This window comes from Myotis daubentonii, chromosome X (assembly GCF_963259705.1).
Source record: "Myotis daubentonii chromosome X, mMyoDau2.1, whole genome shotgun sequence".
NCBI classification, from domain to species: domain Eukaryota; kingdom Metazoa; phylum Chordata; class Mammalia; order Chiroptera; family Vespertilionidae; genus Myotis; species Myotis daubentonii.
Genome location: NC_081861.1, coordinates 13,630,676 through 13,643,617, shown reverse-complemented (window position 1 = coordinate 13,643,617; position 12,942 = coordinate 13,630,676). Strand labels below are relative to the sequence as shown.

Below are 12,942 nucleotides of genomic sequence, written 5' to 3'. Positions count from 1 at the left end.
AATGACAATGTGCTATTTTGAAGTCAGCAGTGATAGTGTTATTTCTTTAGAAATGCATTCTAGAAATGACACCTCAATAGATAAGCCCTTCAGTGTTGTTACAACAAAGATGTGTTTACTTTGACTCATTTATTATAGCGAGGCTTATTGCATCCCCATGTGACCCAGTTGTTAAAGAGGCTGAGGGTCAGACTACTAGATTCTTATGCCATAAGGCTCTTTCCCAGGTGTGCTTCCCCAATGAGGCAGACTCTAAAGGAGACCAACTGGAACTTAACAGTATATCCCCATATTTCTCTTACTAATGTGGTGATCTGCCTTCTGTTAGTCATTTGCCTTTTCCACTTCAGTTTTCTTGTTGGCAAGATGAGGTAGTAATTCTTCCTGTCCTTAAATTACATCTGCATCAGATGGCAATAATAAGTCGCTTGAATCACTTTTGCCTTGGCACATTGAAAGTAGTTGCTGGAATCACTGATACATCAGAATAAATATTTATCCAGAAATGGTCTAATTTCTCACTGAGTGGTTAAGAGAATGATGCTGTCCAGTTATCATCTGACCCAAGGTTGTTAGGAAGAAAGTTCCTCACAGCTCTTTGAGCCCTGAGACTTCTTATGATATAATTGTATTTCATGGCATACTCTTTAAAAGCATATCATCTTATTGAAATTAGGTTTTTTTTCTTCTGCTTGACTAGTGTTTGGCATCATGAGCCAACAACTAATATTGCACTTTTCTTGGAATATGTTGTGAATCAGCTTTTGGATTTTATTCAATTACATGTTTTTAAAAACGAAAGCACAGATTCCTGGAGCTGGAAAGGCCCAGTAGATGCTATCTGTATACAGAATGATCTGTTGTGGGTCATTCATTAGAGGTCTTAGAATCTGGTTCTTTATACTTCCTTTGTTGTCTTTCATATTTTAGATTATATATGGTAAAGCCTTTTCTGGTCCTTCACATTGAAGACTTATGAAGCTTTAAAAGTGCTCTTGAGATAATAAATTAAAAACACTTTGAAAAATATGAAACTGGTGACATCCAAAATGGCAGAGACTAGATCTGTCTCACTCATGCGTATCTGTATCCCCAGGGTCCAGCATAGTGCCTGTTTCTGGTTGAAAGTGCGTGCAGTATACAATAGAATATTCTTAGTGCCATGATTGATTTAAGAGACAACCTAAAAAATGCAGCTTTAAAAATAAGATAGAATGTTATTTTGATGTATAATATAAATTGATATTTATGGGAGCTTATTCTGTTTAAATTTGGTTTAAAGGTTGTCCTGCTTATTAAAGAGATATGTAATAGAAGCTATCCTTAAAATATGGTTTGATCATTAATTTTTAGTTCCTGGAAGTATAGTCACTCCTAATATGGAGCAATATAGAACTCTTTGGTTATATAGAACTCTATAAAAGTAAAATTGTATAGTAAAAATGCATCACATTAATTGTATGAGAGTTTAAAATGCCAATCATTTCCTAATTTTTAAAAATAAGACTTTAAAAACATAAAGAGGGAAAGAGCTTCTGTATTTTAATGACATGTTTGACAATTTTGAGATTATATTTGATAGCAGGTATACATTTGAAAAGTTCTATGAATAAAATACAGTTTTATAATTAAAAATATCCCAGAAACCAGTTAAAGTAGACAGATGCAGTAGATGATATGCAAGGCAAGGTTTGATGTGTTTTTTTATAAAACGAATTTTAGCTCTGTCTTCACTTTAGCACTAGTTGCTTTGATTTTACATTCATGATTACAATGGGAATATTTTCTGGGGTTATTAAACTAGATATTTCAAAATAGCATACAAAGCAAAGTAATTTTCTTTGTAATCTAGATAAATTACCCTTTTAGGTAAGTGAATCTTCTACTCCTTAGTTGAATACAAGATTTTTAACTAACAAATATGGCTTTATTTGAACTCTGATATGTCAAATTTCTTGCCCCTTAGGACATGAGAAACCTGAGGTTTGCATTGAAACAAGAAGGCCACAGCAGAAGAGATATGTTTGAGATCCTCACGAGACACGCCTTTCCTCTGGCCCATAGTCTGGTAAATTCTAGGGTTCTCAGCATCAAAAGGTTCTTTGGTATCTCCTCTTTCATATACTGTCTGTGCTGCACTTCCCTGTGTGATGTGTATGTGAGGGTATTTCTTAAACATGATTGAACCATTCCCAGAGGGAGATGGCCTGTGCTGGATGGTTCACCCCAGGTGACTGCATTGTGGGCCTGCAGGTGGATTAGAACTCCCAGTGAGCCTGGGAGCTTGACCTGGAGCAGTTTATGCTCTCCTACCCTCGAGCATGCTCTGAGTCTTGACCAGCCTTCTGTAACAGGCATGAAGCTGTGAAGTGGGTCATGATGGCCATGTGATGTGCCACACTGTGAAGTCACGTCCCAAAGGTCTTTTTCTTCAACTTGGGAGCTAAGAATGGATGCATGTCAGGCTTTGGTGGCACCAGTTATAAATGGGAACAAGTCCTCTGAGACTAAATGTCACTTAAGCAAACCCACTTCTAAAATTCAGATACATTGTACAGGTACTGCAGGCAGTTGCTGAATAAGGCAGCTCTTTTTTTTTAACTAAAAAAATGTAAAGTTGACATAATTGCAGTTGTCCCCCTATGGGGATGACTGGATAAAGAAGGTGATTAGCTAAAGAACAATATGCATACCCCATGGACACAGACAGTAGTTCAGTACAGACTGTTTTTTAAGGAGTGGCACTTTAAATGTCATTTGATAGCATTTAGTGTATATTTGGCAGGACAGACTTATGTGCGTATTTACTTATAATCTATGACTTTGTCTATAACAAAATTCAGGATATGTATACCTAGAACTAGGGATAGAAGCTATCCTTAAAATATGGTTTGATCATTAATTTCAGGATGTGTATACCTTTCTATTCACTAAATTGAATAATCTAACTTTATTTTGCCACATGCCTGAAATAAAGCTTCCCATGCATCTTGCCCTTAAAACAATCTTTGTATTCTGCCTTGATCTTGCTGTTTCTTTTCTTTTTTTGTCATTCTTTGCTTGCATATTCTTACCTCTCTCCTCTTCTGCTTGGTGCATAACAAACTTGGAGGCAAACACCTTCTAAGGAGTAAACAAGGAAATAATTCTTTAAAAGTGAAATACGCAGATACACACATACTTACACACACATATATGTGATCAATATGTTGTCAGCTAGACTGAATATAATGAAAGAGATCATTAAATAGAAAATCTACTTTGTAATGTAGCTCTTCTTCCTATGGCTTATAGTTAATTAATATATTTACAATAAATGTCTCAGATTTTTTTCTAGTGAGAAAAAGGCTTTTCTCTTCCCAGATTTCATCAACAGTTGTTTCAGTCAAAGGAAATTCATGGTTGATAAAAAGGACAATTATACAAAGACTGTAGATATCTAGAAGGATATGAAGTACTCATCATGAGTCATGTTTTGATTATAGATTCAAATGTAATGCTTAAAACAAATGCAGTGATATCATAGAGTTGTATACATTTTCAACCTTTTCTCAGTTTTTATTTATATTTTTAAATATGTGATTTAAAAGATTTTTCAATATTAAGTATTTTTAACTATTAGAATAAAAAATATTTATGGGACCACATCTTTGAATTTATTATGAAGGTGAGAATGTAAGTCTAATCCACGAAAATTCAGTTAGGGAAAGTGTTCTGGGTTTTACATATCTGGCCCTAAATTATAAGAATTTAAAGACTGGCTCACATAAGTTTGAAGAAATTGAGAACCCAGCCCATCTATAAGATCTTGCTCTATTATTCACCCCCTTTTTCTGACATCTTCTGCTTCATTTAGGGTTTACTCCCCTTCAGATGTCAAGTATTGGGCCAGCTTTTCCTAAACTACTGTCCCATCTCTCACTTCACTTTAGTCTTCTGGAAAGAATAGTCTGTCTTTATTTCCAGTTCATTCATTCCTCCAACCCATTCCAGTATCCAGCTTTATTGCAGGTACCTTCTTGGAACTCATGGCCTTTTACTGGCCAAATCTAGTGCCACACTTCAGCCTTAATTCTGTTTTCTCTCCCGCAGGCATTCAACCATTTTGACCACCCTCTTGTAAGTCTTGGTTTCTGTGTTCCTCTACCATCTTGACTACTCCTTCCCAGTACCCACTGCTTCTGTCTTTTCCTTAAAAGTAAAAATCTCATCAGTGATCCCCTGTCAGCCCTCTTCTCATGTTACTTTCTTTGCCTTAATGGTTTCATTTAGTGTCTCATAGCTTAAGCTGCCAATACTGTATGGGTGATTTCTAAATCTAGCCCTGACATTGGCCTTGAGTGAATCTAACAAGCCTAACTCTCAAGCATATTCCTTTGGAAATCCATGAGGATCACAAGCTCATCACCTTCCTATGCTCTTTGCAGTTTTCCAGACCTGCTTTTGATCCTACATGTGCCTCAGTTTGGATGATTTTCAGTTGTTCAGGTTCAAGAACTTGAAGTCAACTTTTCTATTCTTCCCCTGTCTTGCCTCTCATACCCACATCAGTTCCAAATCTCTATAGGTTCTACTTAGTAGTAACTCTCATTTTTTTTCCATTTCTACTTATGCTTCCTAATTTATGTCATGCTTCCCAATGGGCTTTCCTTCTTTTAGGTTCTACTTTCAATTTATCTTCTACAATGCTGCCAGTTTTTAAGAAATATATTTTTATTATTGATTTCAGAGAGGAAGGGAGAGGGTGAAAGAGATAGAAACATCAGTGATTATCAATAGAGAATCATTGATTGGCTGCCCCACACTGGGGATCGAGCCTGCAACCTGGGCATGTGCCCTGACCGGGAATCGAACCATGGCCTCCTGGTTCATAGCCTGATGCTCAACCACTGAGCCACGCCAGCCAGGTAATGCTGCCAGTTTTGATCATGTCACTCTGTGTCCAGCTCTCCACAAAACAAACTTCTCAGTGACTTCCCATGGCTTATACCTACACTCCAACCACATGGGACCATGCTATACTCTTCTGATATACATAGAACTTTCTGGACTTGGAGCCTTTGGTTTTCTATCCTCTTCTCCTGCAATCCTCTTATCTCTTTAAAACCCACCATCCACGATCTTGCTCAATCCCAGGTCCTTTTTCCAAGTCATGTGCATTCACCTGATGGAAGTTAATCTCACCTCTCACTTGTTAAACTCGGCAGGTCCTTCTATCAGAGTACGTAATCTCAGTTTGCCTTATATAATAATTATGTAGTAATTGCTCATCCTCCCTGCTATACTGTGAGCTTATCAAGGCAGGGATTGGCCTTTTTTATTTTTCTAATCTCAGCATGATGTCTTCTGCATGGGAGTTGTATAATGATTATTTTTTTATTAATCTTGGATTTAATAGAAAATGAAGGGGAAATCCATTATAGGGAAACAAATGGGATGGATTTCTGGATGTTGCTGTTATTGGAGTGGTTCACAGAGAGTTTGATTTCTCAAGTCCTGATACTTTGCCTTTTTTAAAATTTGTTCTAGGAATCTACTTCTTCCTTTAGGAAGTTAATAAAGTGACAAACTGGAGAAAAATGTTAATTGAATTGCTCATTCAAAATTTTTGGAAAATAATTTCTCAGTTCTAACCACTAAAAGTCATTTTAAAAAAGACTAGACACCAAAATAATAAAAAGTACAGATAAAAACAGACCAGCTATTGACATGGCTTTTGGAATATCAGACCCTGCTATTCAAGTCAACATGTGTAACTGTTTCACAAATAAGTTCATTTCAAAGTACTGTTTTCGGTAGTGTTGGGGAGCAATGATGGCAGGTGAGAATGAATGTACTACAGGATAAATGACACCTAGTACCATTCAGGGATGTGACAGAAGTAATATGACAAGCATGTATGGCCTCAATATAGGACAGTGTACATTTGGTGCTATAAGAGAAATGCAGAGGAAGTCCATTGAGAAGTCTCAGGATGAAGACAGCACATCCAACCCAGATTGAAAAAGACTGCATGTAATTGATAGGCATTTGGGTTGGGCTTTGAAGGATGGTTATCACTTTCAGTGGGTGAGGATGGTGGGAGAAGTAGAATTTAAAGCACAGGTAATCCCTGACTCTTGATGTAGCAGAGGAAAAGCTAGAAGTGTTGCAAAGTGTTTGAGGGTAGCCAGTAATGTTTGTCTGGAGTGTGGAGAAGAGGGGGAGATCTGAAGTCATCCAGTGGAGCTCCTTGGTAAAGTAAGGAGTTTGTGCTTTGGGAAGTAGCAGAGACCACTGAAGGTTTTCAGATAAATATTAGAACTGAATACAACATCATGAAGAATAAATAGGAGAAGAGAGCTCCCGAAGCCAGGAAGGGAAGTCAGAGGGCCAAGCAAGAGGTCCATAATGCTGAACCAGGACACTGGTGGTCTGAAAACATCTATGCTGGAGAACAGGTTGTGTGTGTGTGTGTGTGTGTGTGTGTGTGTGTGTGCATCTGAACACTTTTATCTAGACCAGTGGTCGCCAACCGGTGGTCCACAGACCACTGGTGGTCCGTGAGGTCCAAAAGGTTTGTGACCGCTGATCTAGACCCCACCCCGCAGGTTCTTCTCTCATCTCTCTAACCATTCTCATTCACTTTGCTGGCTCCTTTCTGACCTTCACTTCCTACAAGCTGCAGAGAGTCAAAGATAGAAGTTTAAGATGATGATCATGGGTGTGAGATGCTGTGGAGGATCAAGGAGAGGAGAGGATCAGGAAGAGTCCTTCAGATTTGATGATTACAGGCTCTTTGGGGACTGGATTCCTTAACTGCTTGAGATTGAGACCTTTCTTCCTTTGTATCCCCAGTGCCTAGTACAGTGCCTAGCATACACGTGTTGAACTTTTTTTTGACTCCAGGAAAATGATCTGAGAGGAGGAGACAGAAGACAGTTTGTAGGTGTTTAAAGAGAGAGAGTATGGCCCGGCCGGTATGGCTCAGTGGTTGAGCATCAACTTATGAACCAGGAGGTCACGTCACGGTTCAATTCCTGGTCAAGGCACATGCCTGGGTTGCAAGCTTGGTCCCCAGTGTGGGGCATGCAGGAGGCAGCTGATCGATGATTCTCTCTCATCACTGATGTTTGTTTCTATCTCCCTCTCCCTCTGCCTTCCTCTGAAATAAATAAAAATAAATTTTTAAAAAATAAATAAATAAAAATAAAGAGAGAGTAGATGTTTTTCTAAAAAGTAATGGTAGCAGCCAGATTGAGGGAAGGTGTTTTCCTTAGAGCCTGAGAGAGGTGAATGGATATATTTGTGGATACATCTTTTTAAGGCAAGAGAGAGAAGGGATCCTTTCTTGAGCTGTATCCTGGGGAATGCAGAGGGGGATGGGATTAAGCCCAGTTTGTAGGGCAGTTTTGGAAAGAAGGGACAATTGTTCCTCTGAGACAGGAGGGAAAGAAAAGTTTCCAAACTGCCACCGTGGGGAATGCGAGAGTTTGCCAAAAAGGGATTTCCTGGAAGCGTAATCTAAGCCCGATTGCATTGAACAATACAAAAGGCCCTGCTTGAAAAAATATCACTTTGTTGATATCATTGAAACTGTTCAATCAGCTGATTATCTCAGTGACTTTTATTGGCATTTTAAGTCAGAAGTAAACTTGCTGTTATATGTATGCAATAGTATCTGGAGGCCAAGAGAGGTGGATTCCGAATCCAGTCGTGGGGTGAGTAGTGTCTGAGTGGGCTTTTTTCTTTCAAACCACTCCTTTGGCTCTCTCTTGCCTCCTGCCCCATTAGTATTTTCACCACTCAGTGTATTCATGTTGGGATTTAAACTTTTAATTAAACTTGAACAGCTTAGCCACACAGAATCGACCCCAAACCATTAACTTGATTGTTTTTGTATTATGTCAATCCAGTAAGACATGAAAATTGTTTAGATAACATTTTCTATTGCAGCTAAAGAATGTATTTTCTTGTTTTATTTTGGCTTTGCTTTTTAAGATGCATTGTAACTCAATACTAGTGTTATGCCCAGATTTCAAGATCCCCAAGGAAACCACACCAGGGAACTAGCCAGTCCAATGCAAAAGCAGAGGGTCTCTTATACAAGCTCGCTTGGTCCCCCCCTTGCCTCCATTACTGGGTGCAAGAGAGAGCCCCGAATCCCAAGAGAACAAAGAATTTATAGGGCTTGGGGTCGGGGGTTGGGGCAGGGTGCAGCTAGGGTCTGGTTACACAAAGACAGGGGGGGTGGCCAGCATACTTTTGGCCTTGGGCTAGATTCCCCCGCTTTCCCATTGGCCGAGATAAGGGCAGGCTGAGTAACTGATACACCCTGCGGCTTTTTCTTGGAAGAGGGGTTAAAGACACAGCCATCAGTCCTGCTCTGTCCTTTCATTCCCCCCTTGTCTTGGAACTTCCGGCTCAATCATGAGACGGACTGCATTTCTATTCCACCTTTGCTAGAGGCCCGTACTGGGCACACAGAACTACCAATTGAACTATTCTTATAAGCTTAACAAATGGTCCGGTGGAAGGGAAAGAAACCATTTTAGCTTTAACAACTTCTATTGAAATAGGATTTTTCTTCTTAAAATTCCTCCATGGCTATTAAAAAGCCAAATCAAGATTAATTTATTTACTGTCCTGATGTTTGCATAAACACAAGAATGGTAACTCACTACCTTTGCTGGGATTTCATGGTTGAACCTTAATGTGCCCCATAGGGCCAGGAAGCCAAGCCATCCAGCTGCCATCAGGCCTGCCTGCAGTATCTGCTGAGTTAGGTGAATCTTTCACCTGTAGCAACTCCACCTGAGCCCACGCTCCAGGCTTTAAGGCCCATCTCAGTAGCCCTCCTACTTGTTGCGGCCCAGAGTGTGTGGGGGTTCCGCAGGGATGCAGAGGCATCTTTACTGCTCCCCTTCTACTCTTACCAACCGCCAGTGATGGTAGGGCATGGGCCTGACGCTCCAGCGCCAGCCATCTTCAGGGCTCCCAAGCAGGATACCAGGCTTTCTTCGTGGTCTTAGTGGCTTCAAGTCTTTAGAGCTCAGATAGGGCTCTTCAAAACATTATACTCCAGTCAAAGTTTTCCGTTAATAAAACCACTATTAGGAACCAGTCTTATTGGATCTATGCAAAGAAACATACTTATTTAGCATTGCCAGATTTCGGAGGAATTACATAAGGAGAAAAACATACTGATCTACTCTAAGATTTTCTGACTTTCCTTGCTAATTCCTTTTCATGGATTTAAAACAAAACAGCAACTGTTGGTATAAAACCTTCTTTCTATGCATAACCATGCCTCAGACCTTCTATTCTAAACAGACTTTTTCCAGCTTTACTACCCCTGACATGGGCATGGTGACTCAGGCCTGCAAGACAGTATTACAGGCTGCCAACTGTTAGCTGTCTCTCAACAGAGACCAAAACCTGATGGGCATCCTTCCCTGCCCAGTTGGGCACCTGCCCTTTTGGCAGCTAGACACCCTTTACTTTTGGGGGTCACCCTACACAGCTTCCTTCCAGGACAGCCAACACACATTCAAACCTGCAAAAGAATCAAAGGTTAATATAACATATCAATACAATGAAACATAATATTGGCATCATGGCCACTTCAGGCAGCCAAATCTTCTACTAAACATGTGATCCTATAAATGGTCCTTGTCTCTTTGGAGCCATGCCCATGAAGATGCAGGCATTATCTAAGTGTATTACACAGTATTGTGGGGGCTCCTGGTGACAGGAGCGATCGCGAGTCATGTTACTGGCATCAGGCAGGTCAAGCACTCCGTAGCTTGAGCTTGAGCGGGTTGCGTTGATCTCGATCGATCGATCGATGCTCCATTTGGTGATGAAGTCTTTCCGGATGGACCCAGGTCGCGACGCCGGCTACCTTGAGAGCGGTGGGGGTCTTCAGCACCACAGTGTAGGGACCCTTCCAACGTGGCTCTAGGGTCTCCCAGCAGTGCCTTCTGATGTAGACCCAATCTCCTGGTCTGTGCTGATGAGGAGTTGGGGTTGGGCTGGTCTCGTAGATGGCGCGGAGGCGCGGCCAAATGTCCTCGTGCACCCTCTGGAGCCCTCTCAAGGAAAGAGATGGTTAAAGAAAAGCCACCCAGTCCTCGCCAGTCTCTGAGTCAGATTCCTCCTCTTTTGGAGAACTTCAAAGTCCTGATGGCTTCTAGGTAACCCTGTTTATCAGTTACAGTGCTCTGCTGTTTTGTCTTTCTACCAGTTCCCTTTGTGGCAGAGCAGCAACCAGGCCTCTTTCAAGGGAGTGCACTAGAAGTGGGTATCAGCCCCTCCTTAGCTAGCAGCAACAGGTACCAAACTCTTTCAGTACATTTGACCAGCTTCATTCCTGCCCACCTTTACAGATTCTAAGGCCCATTGTTTTCCTTTAACCAGCAAGCTAAATGACACTGGCCTGTATTATTTAATTCAGCACAGGCAGGGGGAAGGGCCCATGAAATCTCTGCCCTGAGGAACTGTGAGCCCCACCCTTAAATGTCCCAATCAGACTAGAAAAGTCACAAAATCTTTTAAATCTACCCCAGAATTCCAAAATCCCAACCTAGCACAGAATATATTTCCACACTTACATGAACAAATACAGTCTTGGGATCTTGAGCAGGTAATAGGAACACCGCCCGAGTCCCCTGATGGGGGCCTGACAGGAACAGATGTGGGGGCCTCCCTTTCCCACGTCCCAGGACGGGATTCTTGACCTATGTCTCATCCAGATAGAAACGGTACTCATATTGAACAAGGAAATCAAGACTAAATAGACACGATAACTAGATACATTCCCCATTAAGAACTTTGAGGTGCATGCCACATTTATACCACAAAATACCAACAAATCAGTTTCAGTTGTGTCAAGATACAGAACAAGTCCCTAAACAGAGACGGTAGAAAATTGCCTAGGAATGCTTCTTTCCTATCTTTCTAAAAGATAGGCCAGATTCGAACCCTTAGCCAGTCCGAGTTTCGACTTCCCTCCGGAAGTCCCAGAAACGGTGAATACCATCTAGAAGCCATTCCTCCAGATACAGGACAAGTCCCTTAGAGATTCTTGATAATCTACATCAGTAATCCATTTATACAATCCCCTAAAAGTTAAAGAGGAAGGAAAGAACCATTCAATGTCCTTCAAGAGGATTAAACACATTGGATCCTCTGACGTTTCAGGGGTACCAAGGAAGGAGAAGTTAGGCCATGTCCAGCCCTTCTCACAATCCATCATTAGTGACCAGTCCCAGCTCACTGGCATATCATCCATTTAACATTTCTTTTTTTTTTTTTTTCCTATCACACCAAGGCCATGCTTTCCAGGTACCTAGAACTCTTAGCCTTAATTCTTAGGTGATTAGCAATACATTTTAAGAGACACAGAAATTTCACTAGTTAAGCAGAGACAGCGTGCAATTTAAACCACAGCTTTGGGTAAACACATTATCTAGAGTCCTTGGATAACTTAGGTTAAACTTAGGCATGTTATCTAAATTACAGTTTTGGATCTCCAGAACACTGAGTTGACACGCTAACTGGAGCCCCCTGACCTTGGGATAGCTGTGCTGTCCTTCCCAGGTAAAGGAAAAATGTGCCTTCTAAGACATATGAAACTTATAGTTTTTACCTGAATTAATTGTTACCATACTTCACTTTACCATGCCCCAGGTGGTCTCTGGGCTGTTGGTTGTCTGGTTTGTCTTCCTCCTGCTGGATTACACTTGGAGAACTTTAACTTAAAAAAGAAAAATCTTTCTTTTTTACACCAAGTAACTTATAGGGTTACTTCTTGGATGTTGATTGATAGTGCCGCAAGGCCATGTATTCCAAGTCAAAGTGATCAAACATTTATGGTGACTGTACTTATTTTCAGATTTGGTATTTTAACAGCAAATCATTAGATTATCCTGTAAATATTAGTGGAAGATATTTCAAAACATTAAAATTTCTCCTTTTTATTAAATTTTAAATAATATTTTTAAACAGCATTTCCTTTCGGCTTATTTGCATATACAGAGGGATCATGGGAAGCCTTCAGTATCTTTTTAGAAGAATTTTACTTTACTAGGATTCAACTGCTTACAAAGATTAGTAAATTTAGTAGTTATGTCTGATACACGAGGTGCAAACGCTGCTTCACCTCCAGCCTAATTTAAAATGCAGTGGCATGGTGCTTTTGTTAGTTTAAATACAGACATTGCTACTAATAAATCAAATTTTTCTTTTATTTGGCAGAAATGCCTTATGCAACCAATCATATTATATTTTGAAATATTGCACTCGGGAAAAACTTCCAAATACATATCTAATTAAAACATTTTCAACACTTTTTAAACAGTTCTCCACATAATAGGATCTAGTCTTGACCATGGAATCAATTACTCTTAATTTGTTTATGATATATGCATAACTGTGGTTCTACTGAGAATTTAAGATATCTTTTAAAAATGTCTCTATCTACAAGCCTTTTAAGAAATACGAGCGCTATTGTCGGCCCTCATAAAGCCAACTGCTTAAAACATTGGTCTATCATACCACTGAAATTATATTAAGACCATGATTGCTAATTTATTTAGCATTAAAGATATCTTCTTAAAAATAATATTAAATAAATCCGCGAGGCAAGCACACTTTTTACCCCATCCGCATTTCCGCAGTAAAACTCTGTCTTAAAACTCCACCCCTGAAATCCCATCCTGCCTCAGTGAGCAGACATTCCTTTTGGGATTGGCTAAGTCAGAGGGAGGGGCCTTTGTTGTTCCAAGATGGCGGCCCCCAGGGGGAGCGGCAGGCCAACATGGCGGCTGCCAAGTCAGGCAGCTCAACATTGTGGCTGTCTACACTGTTCTCTGACAGAAAAGATGATTTCCTTATTCTCACAATAAACAAGGGAAGAGCAAACCAAAATCCCTAAAAGATAGATGGCCAACATTATATTGT

At 40.3% G+C, this 12,942-nt stretch overlaps 1 protein-coding gene across 5 annotated transcripts in view; it reads left to right on the top strand.

Annotated features, from left to right (window-relative positions):
- Nucleotides 1-12,942, top strand: part of MTM1 (myotubularin 1) — a 110,341-nt gene that overhangs the window by 45,900 nt on the left and 51,499 nt on the right. For all 5 annotated transcript variants that reach the window (XM_059679009.1, XM_059679008.1, XM_059679007.1 and 2 more), the window contains one exon: nt 1,967-2,068. In XM_059679009.1, coding sequence (XP_059534992.1) covers nt 1,967-2,068 — 102 coding nt within the window. The remainder of the gene's footprint in view (nt 1-1,966; nt 2,069-12,942) is intronic.